The following is an 18,292-nucleotide window of genomic DNA, read 5'->3' as shown; positions in this document are numbered from 1 at the left end:
CAAAATAGATAGCAAGTTTTTTTGTACAACAGAAATAGGCAAGAGCGAGACATTGAAAACACTAGATCCGAGAATGAACCACCAGCAAGTAAAGTAATGGCTGATTTTCATCGAGGAAAAATAATATACAACAAAATTGGATCCTTATACTACAGTAAAGGTCAATAATGGAAAAAAAAAAAAAAAAAAAAAAAAAAAAAAAGTTGCTTCCCTGTTTTTGGAAGATTTTTTGACTGCACTTTGAGGAGTCTTTCCCAGTGGCACACAGGCCGCTAGTCAATACCGCCTCTATGTATGCTCGCCAAATGCAGTCGATTGTAGGCGTCTGAAGTGCTCATATGAACTATAATTCTCGAGATAATACATGTGCTAGACTGTGAATGAATGGGAACAACAATCAGCATGAAATCATGGGTTTACGAACCTTCGCATATCATCCCATAAAGCATCAGTGTAATGCCGAACTGTGGGCTTGTTCGTAGAACACGGAGGAGGCTGCCTTTGAACAGAGCCTGCGGTCCTTCATTGTTTACAATGTCTTGCAAGCATTCCCACCAGTCGGTATATTTTAGCTCTCCTGGTGCAGGTTCTTTCTGAAAAAAGTTACAAAGCACATATTCGTAAGTCATCAAAGAAAACAATCCGACCTCACAGTAGGAGAACTCTACTAAATGTGAATGATATCTGAAGCTAAAAAGCCGTGGATAATTAATGTCTCAGCTTTGGATATCCCTAATGAAAGGTTAAAGAATCGAATCTGATGCCAAAGCTTTAGTCAGATGAATGGGTGCCTTTCCAAAAGCATACCTGAAGCCTTGTTTTGATGATGTCCATAGGAGTTACTACAATAGTGGCAGGTATGGAAGCAATAGCTCCAGCGAGGAAGCTCTGATCAGGATAGTATTGACGTAACAGCGTGTAACAAGCGAAGAAGATTGCTGAGCTTGGAACATCACGGGCTAAGGTAACACCCGCGCCTTCGTAAAGACCTTTAACACCAAGCTCTTTCACAATCGTCCACAAGGCCTTCTTCGGGAGCCCCTCTTTCTGAGTTTGCAGCCGAACTTTCACTATCTCCATTGGGTTCGTGAACACCACCTACATTCCAGCAAAAAAGCATAAATACATTAACTCCTGTATCGTGTATTTGGCATTTACGAGGAGAAACTTCCACTACGTTCATACATATGAATGACAAAGCCGCTGATTTCCAGTAACAATTGTAGTGAAAGAGTTTATAAGATTAAGCTCAGATACCTGGGAAGCACCTCCACCTCCCCCAGCAATGAATTCTAGTGCCCACACCCGCGCACCAGGCATCATCGCTTCAAGACTGCTCAACAAGGCTTCGTTGACTGTTAACTTCATGGCCTAACAGATCGTCCGAGAGAAAAGTTCAGCAAGAAAAGCCAGATGTATGCATCAACATTAGTAATTTGAACACTTAAGAGGCTCTAAAAGCTAGCAGCTTTCCGAGAGGTTTTAGGAGCTGGAATATACATGTACGTTAGAAGCTTCCACCTTCATAGTTACCTATTTGTAATAGCAGTGTTTGCGCACAAAATCGCACAACTGACAGAGACATGCACAGTAAAGAGGTCTAAGAGAATGACAAGATGTACAGATCCGTGGAACTCTTACTACCTTCTCTGGCGCTATGCCTATGAGCTGTGGCACCAGACCGCTGTAAAGAGATGCTGGTCCTTCCTTTACAACGAGCTGCTTTAAGCAGTCAATCTCGTCCTTGTACAGAGGTTCCACGCCTTCTTCCTGTCAAACGCAAGATCCTTGGTAAATATTCTAGAGCATGATTCCAAGATATAATATTTCTAGAATGCCTTAATTTGTATAGGAGAAGGCAGATTAATGGATGGCTTAGATGCACCACAAAGCATATACAAAATTCACTGATGAAAAATAAAACAAACTAGCCTGGTGTATATTAATGTGCAATGAGGCAAATACCGTGCTCTGAGCTTGCATTCGAGTCTTAATGGTATCCAAGGGATAAACGACCGTTGCCCCCACCGCACCAGCCACACCCCCACCCCCCAAATGCTGTATAATTTTACCCAACAAGCTCGAACCAGGTAGATAAGGTGGGCCAGAATGCTGCAACACTGTCAGCGATGTTGCAACAGCAGAACCTCCATGTGTAGCAACGTGAGACGCTGCTCCAGCGACAGATCCGGCCACCGCCACCGCCACTGACGCAGCCACAACCTTCTTAACTAGCGTGGGTTTCTGCACTGGTGGTCGAGTCACAGGCACGGCACATTTCTCACCCTCAAATTCAATCTCTTTCTGCACTTGCTTCCAAGCATGAAACGGATCCTCTTCTTTTAATTCAGTTGCATCAGTGTCATCACCAGAAGTCGACACTGATGCAACGTATTGCGATTGTTGGTTTTGAGTCGGGGATGGAGCTGTTGTACTAACACTTGTCAACCCCCATTCCTTCCGTTGAATCTGTATCTCATTCTGAAGTTGTTTGTATATGCTCTCGTTAAATTTCGCTTCCAGAGCCTCCACGCCAGTCATGGGAGCTAAAAAATCAACCCTGGAAAGCTCCGTAGCTGACGCTAGAGGTTGTGATAGTGAAACGAAACCTGCTGCAGCCAATGCCACAAGGGCTGCCCTTCGCTTGAGCATCCTTGTGACATCCTCTGTACCATCCATGTGCTCATCCGTGCCCCATTTCTTTGATGGTCCTCGGTATCTCTGCTCTTTAGAAATATTTTGAACAGGAGTGGGCCTCAAACCAGACTTTTTCCCATCCTTCATCATGTGGAGAGTTTTCTGTAGTTTCCTGTGTGTGCTTGCCAAGCTGTCCCCACTCATGGCCACGGAAACTTGCCGTGACTGCCCCGAAGTTGACACAAAGTGCGACGACGCGCTCTCCATCCCACAGCTGCAAACCCTTTCGTTCACATTCGTATGCATATCGCAATGAGTTGCTTGGTCCACATGATGTACCTCGGGCAACGTCGACTCCGAGTTTCTCCCATGCTTCAACATCCGGTTGAGTATCTCATGGTCACAAACACTGAGCTTCCTGTGGTCTCGCTCACGGTGATTGGGTAGGATTGGTGGAGCCAAATTGCAAACACCCGAAATGGCCGAAGCTCCCATCATCACTCTGCTGGAAACAGACTATCCAAATGAAATCCAATCTTTCAATGTCCAAAATTCACTAGCTGAATTTCAGCTGCAGCATTCACGGCCTACAAGAACACAATTCCAGAAAATGGTGAGAGTTTGTCACATACCAATTGACCTTAAACAGAAGAGCGACAGCCTAGCAGATAGACTTTCCTTATATCAGTTAAACCTAAGCTCTCATAGAAACGAGGATAAGAAGTGAAGACATCACACCTCACCCGAAACGGTTCTGAACAAACCAACTGTCCCACTACGCAAAGAGGTAACAACACCCAAGTTGCAAACCCCCATACTAGACGCTAGTGAGGTCCAAGCAATTCGTGGAGATATTGCAAGAGATTTCAGCAGCATTAGGGGAACATTAGAATTTCAAGATTACTCACTACACACTCGCAATCATTTCAGACATAAACACTTCCAAGCCGCCACTGCGATTGATCAAACAACTTGCATGCGAAATACAGACACGAGGCAATTCTAAGCAGAAACTAACCCAGTCTCTCGAAACGGAAATTTCAACTTGAATCCCACAAATATAAAACTTCCAACAAACTTCCGACTCTCGCAAAAAATTCAACAACGTCCAGCAAAATTGAGCATACCCGCGACCGAGGAAAACTAACCAGTAATCAGGAGGTGAGTAAGCCGGTCTGCAAGTCAAATCCTGAAAATCCAACACTGCGGTGCAAACGCCACGACCAAGTACTCCGTGGGTAAATTTCTCTGCACATTCCAGAACAGGGGGGCCCCGTAACCAGAAAGGCAACGTGGAGCCTAACCGAACCCACAACGCAAAATTACATCCCCCGCGGCAAGGAAGAAAAGGCGAAACAAAACGGATTCAAAAAGCCAATAAGGACGCTCATTCGCGCACCTGCAGAGCCCCAATAGCAGCACCACCACAGGAAGCTATGTAAAGCACAGCTGGGGTAATATCTCACTCCTCTGTCCTCCCATGACAGTCCTTGCGCCACAACACAGTGCACGCGTCGTGATCCAACACCTCTCAATGGAACTCGCCACCGATCCGCTGGCGGCGTCGCTGCTCGCAACGATGCGGGGCCAGTGTGACGCGAGATTTGGGTCCACCGTGACCTGCTTCTCTGATATCTTTGGCGGGACTGTGATATGGGTTTTTATTTTATTCTTTTAATATTTTTTTGGGTGACTCCATCATCCATCGTCCTTTGATTTACTTTGCTGTTGTGCGGTGCGTGAGTTTCTGGTGCGCCGCGACACAATCCGAAACGTGTGCTCGATTGGGCGACGCCGACGTCGGAGGGATCTGGGCTGCTTACTTTTGCTTTTTCTTCTCCGATGCAGCTTTAAAGTTATGATTGGAAAAAAAAGAAAAAAAAGAAAGACATATTGTGAATATATATATATATATATATATAGAATTAAAGTAATATTATGTATTATATAGTAATAATATATAAAAATGTTCTATTAATCTTGTTATTTGTTTTACTAGTAACCATTGATAACCTTAAAAAATTACAAGTTTAAAATTTAGTTTTTTTTGGATTTCATTATTAGATATACATTATTATTTGATAACTTATCGTTTTCTTTTTGTAAATATAATTTCTTAGTTTGATTAGGTTGTTAAAAGTTAGAATAGTATATAATATAATTCCTTAGAGATATTTAGAATAATAATTGTTGTAGTAATAAGTTTATTTCTAAAGTCTTTAATTAAAAAAAAATATGAAGTTTGTACTTTTATAATGCATGTTTTTTAGTATTCACTTTTAAATGGTCTTATTTGAATAATATATGGCTCCACTACATGTAGGACCTTACTAATTGATGCATGGTTAATTTATAGATCTACTATCTTCTTGATATCTTGTCAAGGACAAAGACTCGATGAGGAAAAATATACACCAAAAGGCTATCTCGATATAATATAAACAAGTAGGTATATTAAAAGGAAACTGGAATGGCTATTGCCACAAGACAAGAAACTAAAGACTCTTGAACCTGGACTAGAAGCAAGAAAGGAGTTGACAAGAGTGAAGAGGGCTTCACTCTTGCCTCTATATATACTATCTAACTAGAAGCCACATGGCGATGTTCTATAAGACCTCCAATATATGTTGACTTTCTAGGCCACATGCCTTTGCTTACAAGGCAAGTTTTCTATAGATGGACCACGTAATTAGCTTGTTCTTTAAGCTTCCAACATGTGTGGCACATGGCTAACTTGTTGACCAAGTTTCTAGCCTAAAAATCAACTATAGACTCCTATAAAGTCAAAGCAGCGTCTATGAAGCTTCTAAGAAGCTTCTCTAGAAGATATTACACAATTAACCTACTTTTATCTACTTTTACATACTTTTATCTATTCATATAGGTAATTATATGTATGTCCGTGACATTACCTCCCCTTCTAGGGACGAGTTCCACGAGGAGCGGTGATTATATATTGAGAAAATCTAATATGCGGCGAATTGTATTTGCTACATACTCTAATCTTTGTTCTCTACGAAGATAGTTGATGGGTCCTCTTAGCCATCGATAGTGTCCCATTCCAGGGCGAGAAGACCACCCTGTTATTTGATCACTGTTGAGGCCTTCATAACTTCCTTCAAATAATACATTTGAAACACCATCAGGAGTCGTTCCTATCTCCAATAATATCACCAAACATCGAGAATCTCTTCCAAGGTCGTGATACCAAATGCGTTGTATCTCACCATCTATTCGAGGAAGAACATGTCGTTCTTGAGGGTCTTCATCTCGGTTGCGTCGTCTTGAAGGTTGTGACAATCGCAATGTCTCGTCCGGCAGGTCAGCAAACGAAGGTTCTTGAGTTGAATGTGCTGGTTGTTGGCTCTCCATCTAATTAGCGTCACAAATTCAAAGAAGTTACAAACAAGGATAGGAAATTGAATGTTATCTTGCCTCAATCTTGTCTCTTTTATAAGAGAGATTTTCATCTTGGTTTTGATAGATGTCGTTGATGAAAAACTTTGACTTTAGTTGATGCATTTGCTAGATTCCTGGATGGCTCCCATGTGCGTTCACTAATATCATATCCGCGCCAATGAACAAGATATTTCAGCTTATTTCGGCGCTGCCTTGAGTCTAATATCTCTTCCACCTCAAATTCTTCATTATTATCTACTTCTATAGGAGGCGGTGGCATTTGTCTTCTTCCTTGTATATCCACTGTCTTATATGGTTCAAGAAGAGATACGTGGAATACAGGATGGATCTTCATTGACTCTGGTAGATGTAACCGATATGCAACTGGGTTGATCTGTTCAGAAACAGAAAAGGGGCCAAGCCTACGATAGTCCAACTTGTCACAAGGTCGAGTAGTCTTGATATTGCGACGAAGTAGCCATACCTTATCACCGACGTTGATCTGTGGTTGCTCCTTACGATATAGATCTGCGTTTATCTTTTGTCGTTCTTGAGCTTCCTTCAATTGTGTCTTCATTATTGCATGTAACTCTGACAACCGATTTGCCATATCTTCTGCTGCAGGATTATCAACTTTTGAAAAATCAAAAGTATCAAGTCGTGGATGATAGCCATAATTGGCAAAGAAAGGTGTTTGTTGCGTGGAAGAATGTACCGTATTATTATAAGCAAACTCTGCCAATGGCAGAAGGGTTGTCCAATCATCTTGTTGGTAGTTGATAGTACACCTTAAATATTGCTCCAAGACTTGGTTTACGCGCTCTGTTTGTCCATCAGTTTGAGGATGAAAAGCCGAAGATAGTTTTATGTCCACTTTTAAAATCTTGAAAAGGGTCCTCCAAAATCTTGACACAAATTGAGTTCCCCTATCCGATATGATATCTTTAGGTAATCCATGATAGCGATAGATATTATCAATGAAAAGCTTAGCTGTTTCTTCACCTGTGATAGATTTTGTACATGGCACAAAATGTGCCGTCTTGGTGAAACGATCTACTATCACAAATATAGAATCATAAGATCTTGAGCTTGGAAGATCTGTGATGAAATCCATAGAAACAGAAGACCATGGTTGTTTTGGTATAGGTAATGGCTGAAGAAGTCCGTAAGGTCGATGACGAGGAATTTTTGATCTTGAACAAATATCACATGATTGTACAAAGTCTTTGACTGACTTCCACATTTGTGGCCACCAAAAATCTCTTGATATGAGTTCCAAAGTCTTATTATATCCAAAGTGCCCTGCTGCTGGAAAGTCATGACGTGCTTGAAGAACACATAAACGTGCTTCTCCTTCTGGAACATATAGGCGTCCTTCAAAATATAATAGATTATTCTTGAACTCAAACTTAGAAGGATCATGAGACTTGGAAGAATTATTCTCGATATCATAAACAAGAGGGTCTGAGGACATACTGGACTGGATTTGCTTGAGAAAAGTTGAATCAACAGTCAATGTTGATTTCATTGCTCGGAGATGAAATTGCTCCGGTTTCAAGAGGACCGTTCTTTGTTGCTCAAAAGCTGCATCTCCTTCTTTTGGTGCAAAATAAGAACGTCTAGATAGGGCATCGGATAAACCTTGTTGTTTTCCTGGCCGATAAGTGATAATGAACTCGAATCTTGACAAAGACATACTCCAACGAGCTTGACGACGATTCAACATGCGTGCTGACATGAAATACTCGAGGTTCTTGTGATCTGTATACACAGTGACTGGACTAGAAGCGCCTTCTAGATAATGACGCCATTCTTGAAAGGAATCCACGATCGCAAGAAGTTCTTTATCGTGGATCTCATAATTGATCTCGGCTGCTGAGAATTTTCTTGAATGAAAAGCTATCGGATGGAGTTTGTCATCTGTTCCCATTTGTGATAAAACTGCATCCAAGGCAAAATCTGATGCATCTGTTTCCATAAAAAATGCCTTGGAAAAGTCAACACGATATAAGACTGGTGCAGAGACAAACGATGTCTTCAAGGCTTCAAATGCTGCTTCCGCTTCTTGATTCCATTGAAATTTATCTTTACTAGTCAAGCGTGTAAGTGGAGCTGCAACTCGTGAGAAATCTTTGATGAAGATCCGATAGTAATTGGCAAATCCCAAGAAACATTGAACATCTCTTACTGTCCTTGGAATCTTCCAATCCACGATTGTTTGGACTTTCTTAGAATCCATCATGAGACCATCATTTGAAATGATGTATCCTAAAAAGTCAACTTGAGTAGTGTGAAATACACACTTTTCCATCTTGGCGTACAATCTTGCATCTCTAAGTTTTTGTAATACTTGACGAACATGTATTTCATGTTCTTCGACGTTCTTGGAATAGATCAGGATATCGTCTAGATAGCAGACGACAAAATTGTCTAAGAATTCACGAAATACATCATTCATGAGATGTTGAAAAGCAGCTGGTGCATTCGTGAGTCCAAAGGGCATGACATTATATTCGAAATGTCCATACCTGGTTCGAAACGCAGTCTTCCATTCATCTCCTTCTTTGATCCGTACTAGATTATATGCTCCTCTTAGATCTATTTTTGTATAGATCTTAGCTTGATTCAACTGGTCAAGGAGTCCTGATATCAAAGGTAATGGATACCTGTTCTTGATTGTGATCTTGTTGAGTCCTCGATAATCAACACACATTCGTAAAGATCCATCTTTTTTCTTTACGAATAGAATTGGAGCTCCTGCTGGAGATTTTGAATGGCGTATGAAATTCTTCGCTAAATTCTCGTCAATATATGTCTTGAGTTCAGCCATCTCATCTTGCGATAAACTGTAAATTGGTCCAAATGGTGGCTGAGTTCCTTCCTTGAGGTCGATTGAACAATCATATGGACGATGCTCAGGAAGAATATCTGCATTCTTTTTCTCAAAAACGTCTTGATACTCCTGATATTGACTTGGAATGCCACTTGAAGTCTTTATGTTTTCAGAAATAGGTGCAGCATAAATAGCAAAAGTTGATCCTTCTTTTGCTGCGTGTATAAATGCTTTTGCACCTATCAGTACGGGTTTTACTGTACTAGACTTATAATTTTTTACTTGGTTCGTAGAACTATTAATAACGCTTTTGGAAAAGTCAAGTTTACGTGAATTCCAATCTATTCGAGGGTTATATTTTTCTAGGCAGGATAAACCTAAAATAACTGGATTGGACGGGGATTTAATTATGTTAAAAGCTATGTAGCTATCATGACCGTCTATTGTTACTTTTATAGGATGAGTTTCATGAGTGACATCTCCAGAAGACAAGGGACGACCATCTATGACTTCTACATGTACTGGTTTAGGTTTCTGTACATAGGGTATTTTACGACTTTTAACAAATTGTTCATCTAAAAAACATGATGAGGCTCCCGAATCTAATAAAGCAGAGGCTTTGTAATTCTTAGGTCCTAAATATAAGTCTATTATAAAACAAGGAGAGGGTTCTGAGGAGAGGATAGGACCTTCATTAGGAATTGTACAAGGTTCCAGCTGCACGGTCCCTATTGTAGCTGGACGAATCCGTTTTCCGACATGTTGTCTTCTTTGACCGTCGTACCCCTCATTTTATAGTTGCGTCATTTCTTTGGACAATGTTGAGCAGTGTGCTTAGGTTCTCCGCAATATAAACATAATCCTTCTTGACGACGACGAATCTTTTCTTGCTCAGTTAGAGGTTTAAAACGTACCGCGTCAATTTGCATGTCTTCTACTTCCGAATGTACGTTTGGCAAAGATGTTGATGTTGCCATTGAGTAATAACGTTGAGGTTTCCGTGAATGATTCTCGGATCGAAATTCGAAAAGTCGATTATCACATTTTACCGCAAAATCGATTGCTTGACTCAAAGTTTGAGGATCAGGTAAGTTGAGCATCAATTTCTTTACTTCGTATTGCAATCCATAAAGAAATTGACTGATGAGTGCAGCATCATCCCACTTGATGTCAATTGCAAGTTGTCGAAATTGTGAAGCATATACTGTTACTGAGCGATTTCCTTGTTGCAGAATTCGGATCTTATTTGTTGCAACACGAGTTGCATCGTGTTCACCATACATAGATCGAAACTCCGCCAAAAAAGCTTCCAAATTGTCCAATATTGGATTTCGTTATTCAAGAAAAGACGAAAACCACGATAATGCAGAACCAGAAAGTAGAGTGCCAATAAACCTGACTTGTGATCCTGGAGTTGGATAGCTTTGCGGTTGAAGTTCAATTGCCAATTGTACTTGATTGATGAACCCTCGAAACTTTGATCTCGTACCATCAAATTTCTCAAGTAAGGCAATTCTTGGTTTTCTAGTGCTTATAGGGTGTTGTACAATTGGAGAAGGAACGTGATTTGTTGTAGATGTTGAAGCAGCTCCGATCATCTCTATATCTCCACTTTCTGCTATTCTTGTTCTTTCCTGTGTTGGTGAATTGAGTTGATGCATCGCAAGCATTAACTCCCTCATTTGCTCTTGCATTTGTGCCATTGCGCTCTTCATTTCAACAAGCTCTGCCATAATGACACTAAGAAGAAAAATTTGTTTGATATTGCTCAAGACAAAAGAAAAGAAAGACTTGATAACAAAGAAGATACTAAGAACAATATCAGTTTAGAAGTGGGTAATCCGCAAACTTCTAATACGCTTATGTCTTGTCAAGAGAAAGGGGTAATCCACTCTTACTCAAGAAAAAACAAAGCTCTGATATTGTAAGTGTACTCTTGTCAATCTGTCAAGGACAAAGACTCGATGAGGAAAAATATACACCAAAAGGCTATCTCGATATAATATAAACAAATAGGTATATTAAAAGGAAACTGGAATGGCTATTGCCACAAGACAAGAAACTAAAGACTCTTGAACCTGGACTAGAAGCAAGAAAGGAGTTGACAAGAGTGAAGAGGGCTTCACTCTTGCCTCTATATATACTATCTAACTAGAAGCCACATGGCGATGTTCTATAAGACCTCCAATATATGTTGACTTTCTAGGCCACATGCCTTTGCTTACAAGGCAAGTTTTCTATGGATGGACCCCGTAGTTAGCTTGTTCTTTAAGCTTCCAACATGTGTGGCACATGGCTAACTTGTTGACCAAGTTTCTAGCCTAAAAGTCAACTATAGACTCCTATAAAGTCAAAGCAGCGTCTATGAAGCTTCTAAGAAGCTTCTCTAGAAGATATTACACAATTAACCTACTTTTATCTACTTTTACATACTTTTATCTATTCATATAGGTAATTATATGTATGTCCGTGACATATCTCCATTTTTTTTTTACTCTATAAATACTTCAAAAAAATAATAATTATTTTAAAATAATATATTTATAACTAATTTATAATCTTTTCGAATGAGATATAAAAAATCATGTTTATTAAATTAGATTATAAATAATAGTTTATAACTTAATAATTAAAAAATATATTATTTTTAACTTACCATAGAAGATCCTCTATATGAAAGGAATTACATGTGAAAGGAATTACATATGGTTGATGAGCAACTAACTTCTAATTAATTGTAATAGTGGTACCATAGATAAATCTCAAAATTGGATATTTAGTTGAATCTTACAAATCTATAGCTATTTAAAGTTCTTTAGAAATTTAGTATAATTAAAATGATTGGATTTAATTAAACAAAATAATCATCTATTTAAATATAAATACCTCTAATTGTTCATTTTAAGATATAAAGACTAGCTTTTGGCTTTAAATCTATGAAGATATTAAAAATAGTTTATATTAGTTTAGAAGACACTCATTTGAGGATGTTTGTGGTTGATGGTACTCAATTTAGATATAATTCTTTTAATTATTAAGTATAAGTTGTACTTGAATAGAATGTAAATGAAATGTAATAGACATAACAATAAGATTCTAGTTTATTGTGTAAATATAGACACAATATTTGATTTTGAATTTTTGAATTTTTGAATTTTTAAATTATAATTAGAAAAAAAAACATGCAATTAGATTAAATTAAGTAGAAAATATGGTCATTGTTATGGTACAAGATAAGATTTTTATAAAACTATCAAGAAATTGTATTTTTTATTTTTATTTGTCAAGTAAAAGATAATATTACATTTTAAATTACAATAAATATTAGATTTTACTTCTATTATTCTGTTTTTTTTAAATCTCTAATTATGTTGACATATAAATATATGATATTTTCATTCTATTGTATTAATAAGTACTTTGTAAAAGAACAACATGACCTATAAGAGATGGATTATATATGAGATATCATCTACTTTTAAACAATTATACTATCTGAATAATGTAGTAAGGATATTTGTAATTTATTTATATTTCTTCAATATAATTGGTCTTTTGTTGCATTGAAATCAAAAAAAATATAAATAAGGAAAAACAAAATATTAACAAGGATCACTTTTTAATTTTTTTTGTCACTGTATATTTTGCTTCAACTTTGAAACTTCATTCTAATTTTGAAAAAGTATAATATGTTTTACTTTTAATTTTTTATTTTAATGTTTATATCAAAATTTAATTTTTGCAATAAATTTTTAACAAGTCTAATATTGTAGTGTTTGTCTAGATTTATAATATAGATTGTAAAGTTTTTTTTTTTTTTTTTTTTTTTTTTTTTTTTTCTTAAAATAAAAATAAGAAAAGAGATAAATAATAATAAATATTATTATTGGACAGAGTTTTCTCAAAGATCTGGCATTTTTATGAGAGAATCAAATTTTCTTTTATTCTTACTCAAAACGAATTCTCTCTTTAGCTTTGTGGCCATTTTCATGCTGTCATTTTGTAATATGGCTAGTTAGTAAAACAATACATATATATATATATATATATATATACACGTGTGTGTGTGTGTGTGAGTGTATTAATTTTATTACTTTTACTTAATCATTACTTTTACTTTTACTTTTACAGAAATCCAAGATATGTGAAGATAAATCATATACAAGATTTGTGGATTTTTTACATGTCTCAGTAGCTTATAACTTAATTCTAGCTAACATGTTCATATTTTACAAAACTTTTAATAATTTTTTATTAAAAAAAAAATAATAAATCCACTACCTTAATAGGACTATAATTTAGTGAAGATAACATAAAGAAGATTAAAATAATTGAAATAAAAAATTATTTGTGATTTTAGGGAAATTTAAGATCAAAGTTGTACAAATAAAGCTCTAAAACTTTAAAATTGATATCTAGAAGACAATTGTTTATAAGGCAAGGGTAAAGTTTGATCTTGAGGTACTAAAACAACTCAGAGTAGAAAAAACATGACTTTTTAAAGATAAAACTATGTGGTTTCTAAAATATTTTTGAAGATACGTCATTTAGTGGTTTATGACCTAAAAAAGACCTAAAAAAGACCTTAAAAAAACAATAAAATAAAGTTTTTTTGGCAAAAATATCTTATTTTAATAGTTTTATAAAGAGATATTTGACTATATTTATGAAGAAGTATTGGAAGTTGGTAATTTGTGGTGAATTAGGAGTTTTAAAATATCTAAATAGTAATAGAACGAATTAGCTGATTTTTTTTTTTGTTTTTTTTTTGTTGTTGTTTTTTATAGATGGTAAAATTGAATTAACTACAAAGTTTAAGCAAAACACAATGATTACATGTAGAGATCTAGTTGTTAGAATTCTTTTATAAAAAAAAAGCAAGAAGGGAAGTGGCATTAATACAATTAGTCTTGAAAGATTAATAATATTTTATATATTATTATTATTATTATTATTATTATAATATTTGTGAGTACATAAAAGAATTAGAGTAAAATTATCTTAAAAGCTTTGATGTTAATTTAATAGTCAATTAGGAGTTATGTTTACTACTTATTTTTTTTATCAAATTTGATGTTTTAGAAATTTTTGAAGTTGAAATAGGATAGAATAAAAGATAATCATTTAGTATTTATATGTAATTGAAGTTGTTAATTTTTTATTTTTTTTAAATGATGTTATTCGGACTTAAATTCTTATAGGACTAAATTATAATTTTTCTATTAAAAAGTATTTGAGATTAAAAATAATTTTAGCCTTGTGATTTGTCTCTATTTTTGTGCATGTAATTTTAGCCTTGTGATTGATTAAGTAATTTTAGCCTTGTGATTTGTCTCTATTTGGAGATTTTTTTTTAATTTATCCAAATAACCAAAAAATATATATTTGGGATATTTTGAATAATAAAAAAATAATGGTTATTAGTAATTTTTCTATTTTTAGTATTATATTTATAAGTAATGTCTATAGTTATTTCTTATTCTTGATCTTTGTCATCTTCATTTTGTCACGAACATACTCATGTAAGCCAATAATTACATATACAAATAGGTAGAAGTAAGTAAAAGTAGATAAAAGTAAGTTAATTCTATAGTATTTGATATGGAAGCTTTCTAGAAGCTTTATAGATGCCACTTTGACTTCCTAGGTGTCTTTAATTGACTTTTTGGATTAGAAATGTAATCAACAAGTTGGCCATGTGCCGCACATGTTGTTAATTTGAAGACCAAGCAAACAATGTGGCCCACACGTAGAAAAACTTGCCTTGTAAGTCAAGGCATGTGTCCTACAAAGTCAACACATATTGGAGGTCCTATAGAACGTTGTCATAATACGTGAAGTCTTGCTTGAGAATGCTCCGGGCACTTGGCTGTGGAAGGAAGAATAGAAATTGCAATAATAAAATCTTAATTCTAATAGAATACTAACAATGCTCTAATTAGATCATAATAATGCTAAGCAAGCTTAATCAAATTCAAAAAAACCTCAAAGAAATTTCAAACAAACAATAAGAATTCTTAAATAAATATTAGAAGGATCAAAAATATCACTCAAATATATCTCAATTCAATCTTCATTTAATTCTAATTAAAATCTTATTGAACTTCATTAAAACTTTAGGCCAAAATTAATTGAATCTTAAATCCTAATAAAATTCTAAATCCTAAACCAAACCCTAATCAAATCCTAAACTCTAAATAAATCCTAATCAAATCCTAATCCAAACCCTAAATCCTAAACCAAATCCTAATCAAACCCTAAATCCTAAATCAAATCCTAATCAAAATCCTAAATCCTAAATCAAACCCTAACCAAACCCTAAACCCTAAACCCTAAATCAAATCCTAAACCCTAAACCCTAAATCAAACCCTAATCCAAACCCTAATCAAACTTTAAATCAAATCCTAAACCCTAATCAAACCTTAAACCAAATCCTAAACCAAATCCTAACCAAACCCTAAACCAAACCCTAGTAATTCCTACAACAGATTTAAACGTCAAAAATTAATGAATAAACTGTTGATCTTAACTCAAATTTTTTACACTTCTTAAAAACTAAGTTCAAAATAAGCACAAAGAAGTTGAAAAGGATCGGAGTTACAAAATTGACGATAATCTCAAAAATGTGCTTGGGTATTGGCCGGCCTCCTTCTCCAATCTTGATGCCAATCTTCCAAAGCCAATATCTCTCTTTTATACCATTCGATTGATCTCAAAATTCTAATACATATAGAAAAACAAGTCTAATATCCTCTCACATAAGTTTCACTCCAATCCAAATAGTAGATTGCACGAAATCTTAAAAACCCCTACTAGACCTAAAATTCTACTTTGTGAGACCTTGATCTACTTAAACCTCAATATCCCTTAATTTAACCGTTAGATCGAGCTCAAATTTACAACACATATTAAAAACAAATAAAACCATAAATCCAAAAATCTATTGTCATCATCCTTTAATCTAATATATGCAATTTTTTCCAAGAATCTTCCAATCCATTCTCTTGATAAATACCAAAAATCTTTTATCATCTTCTAATGTTTCCAACTCATATAATTCTTTCTCAATCATTTTGTTTTTTTTTTTTTTTGTTTTTTTGTTTTTTTTTTGTTTTTTCAATAAAACTTAAATCAAAGGCATCTATATCTTATAAGAGTACCTCCTTTTTTTTTATACCTCCATAGTCTTGCTTTACAATGATACTTCTTTAATTTTTTTTTTTTTTTTTTCCAATAAAACTTAAATCAATGGAATTTATATCTTGTAAATGTACCTCCCTTTTTATACCTCCATAGTCTTGCTTTACAATGATACTTCTCTAAAACTTTTTTTCTTTTTCCCAATAAAATTGAAATCAAAGGCATCTATATCTTATAAATGTATCTTCCTTTTCATACCTTCATAGTCTTGCTTTACAATAATACTTCTCCAAAATCTTTTTTTTTTTTTTTTTTTTGAATAAAACTTAAATCAAAGGCATCTATATCTTATAAATGTACCTCCTTTTTTATAACTCCATAGTCTTGCTTTACAATGATACTTCTCCATTTTTTTTTATTTTTATTTTTATTTTTTTTCAATAGAATTGAAATTAAAGGCATCAATATCTTGTAAGAATATCCTCCTTCTTTTTATACCTCCATAATTAATGCCAATATTTCTATTTACTCCTCATATGCAAGTAGTTTGCAAATATCCTCATTTGCACATGACCAAACTATTGACGAGGTACAAAATTTGAAATAAAAAGATTGAATTGAAACCTCTTCCACATAGCCACATATATCTTGTTTGTATCTTTTTTCTTATTTCTTTGATTCCAAGTCCCATTTATGATGTCCAGGTAATCTTTAAATCCATTTCTCTCGTCTTTATATTTGAAGATTTTTAGATTTTCAACCCTTGAATTCCATACTTGATGATAAACCTTATCTTTGTCAAAATCCAATTGTGTCCCCATTACATGTGCATTATCTATGTAACTTTGACCTTGGTCCAAAAGAGAAGTGCTTACAATTAACTTTATCATAGTCAATGACTTATCATCCTTATCTTTTGTCCCATAATCTTCATTTGTCACATAATCTTGTATAACATCCTTTATATCTTCTTGAATGCATCCTTGTAAAATATCATAATCTTTTGTTGTGTCAAAGTATTGTATAACCTCATAATATTGAAAATCTCATGCCCTTTCGAAATCTCATGTTCTTGAAAAGTCTCATAACTTTCACAATAATCCTTTGTAGTTTCACAACCACATTTAGTATCATAACCTTGTGCAATCTCATAACCCTCTTTATAATAATCATGTGAAAACTCATAATTTCTTTCACCCAACTCATATGTGGTCTCATAGCCATATGTAATTTGACTTTCATCATCAGATCCATGCATAATCCCACCACTTCTCACATCATAATATTGTGAATTCATACAATCTTCATGATTATAACCTTCAATAGATCCATAATCCATTTTTTTGTAAAGGTTCAACCTTAAATTCTTCAACATAATCCAAAGTATTAGGCAAAGCATCCTTACCTCCTTCAAATGTAGAAAATGCCCTTTTATCACCAAAAAATTTTTCATCCAAATTGCCATCACCAACTTGTATAAACTTATTCAATATAGACTAGCCATAGCTTCCAACTGCATTGTCATTAGTTTCCAAATCCTTAATCTTCACATTACCTTTAAATTTTTGAATACCTTGGCCTTCTATAGTAATAGTTTGAAAAGAATCTTTCTTCTCTCCTTCACCACCTTTGGTATAAGATCCAATTTCTTTCATCTGTAAAGAATTGGCTTCTCTATTAAAATCCCCTACTTGCTCTTCCATTTCTCTTTTTTTTAGATTAGTTCCTTGCATTGATAAAGATGACATAGAAGCCAAAGTAGAAGATTTCTTAGGCTATATTGAAACTTCTTTAGCTTTTTCTTCTTGTTGCCTTGCTAAAATAACCACTACTTCCTTCAACTTCTTCCAATTATTAGTATAATCACTCTCCGTACACTCATCTTCAAGAAGCATGAAAACCTCATCTCCCAAGGTATCATCAAAACCATGTAAAAACAAATCTACCTTTAAAGCACCCAATGATCGTCTCTCCAAGGATGAGAGTTGATAAAATCTCCTATCAAATTCTTCTAAGAATTCATAAAGATCCATATGCTTGCTTGATTGCAACTCTACCCAATCCAAAAACTTTTGCTTGGTAATCTTATCCTCATTTCTATCAATAAATTCTTTCTTCAAAAGTTCTTGAAATTTTGACCATGTTTCTACACCTCCTCCAAGCAATTTCTTCACTTGTTTATGAAATCTAGGTTCAATAGCTAAATATAAGCTTGAGATCATCTTTGCCTCAGGGATTTGGCATGTCTCCATCTCACATGTATAAACTTGTAAAAACTTAGT

General features: G+C 34.9%; 1 protein-coding gene across 7 annotated transcripts; it reads right to left on the bottom strand.

Moving 5' to 3' along the window:
* Window positions 1-89: 89 nt before the first annotated feature.
* Window positions 90-4,549, bottom strand: LOC112273631 (uncharacterized). Of its 7 annotated transcripts, none has more exons than XM_024502609.3 (7): window positions 4,037-4,549; window positions 3,765-3,885; window positions 1,966-3,224; window positions 1,645-1,770; window positions 1,258-1,371; window positions 808-1,098; window positions 90-593 (listed from the first exon to the last, which is right to left on the bottom strand). In XM_024502609.3, exons 3-7 carry the CDS (start codon window positions 3,133-3,135, stop codon window positions 417-419), a joined length of 1,878 nt encoding a protein of 625 aa, XP_024358377.1. In that variant the 5' UTR covers window positions 3,136-3,224; window positions 3,765-3,885; window positions 4,037-4,549; the 3' UTR covers window positions 90-416. The 7 variants fall into 7 exon arrangements, with proteins under 7 accessions (XP_024358377.1, XP_024358374.1, XP_090101485.1 ...); XM_024502606.3 differs by having other exon boundaries at window positions 3,786-3,885; XM_090245359.1 differs by lacking the exon at window positions 4,037-4,549 and having other exon boundaries at window positions 3,786-3,989.
* Between the last annotated feature and the right edge of the window lie 13,743 nt (window positions 4,550-18,292).

Source organism: Physcomitrium patens, chromosome 20, assembly GCF_059467195.1.
Source record: "Physcomitrium patens ecotype Gransden chromosome 20, ASM5946719v1, whole genome shotgun sequence".
NCBI classification, from domain to species: Eukaryota; Viridiplantae; Streptophyta; class Bryopsida; order Funariales; family Funariaceae; genus Physcomitrium; species Physcomitrium patens.
Note: the sequence above shows the minus strand (reverse complement) of the source record. Positions and strands in the feature narration are given on the sequence as shown.

What these genes read in the sequence shown, in the direction of transcription:
- LOC112273631 (XM_024502609.3), bottom strand. Translation starts at nt 3,135, where the DNA reads ATGATGGGAGCTTCGGCCATTTCGGGTGTTTGCAATTTGGCTCCACCA. An exon ending in TAGGCATAGCGCCAGAGAAG is followed by an intron (nt 1,372 to 1,644) that starts GTAGTAAGAGTT and finishes ACGATCTGTTAG; the next exon opens with GCCATGAAGTTAACAGTCAA. An exon ending in TCATCAAAACAAGGCTTCAG is followed by an intron (nt 594 to 807) that starts GTATGCTTTTGG and finishes AACTTTTTTCAG; the next exon opens with AAAGAACCTGCACCAGGAGA.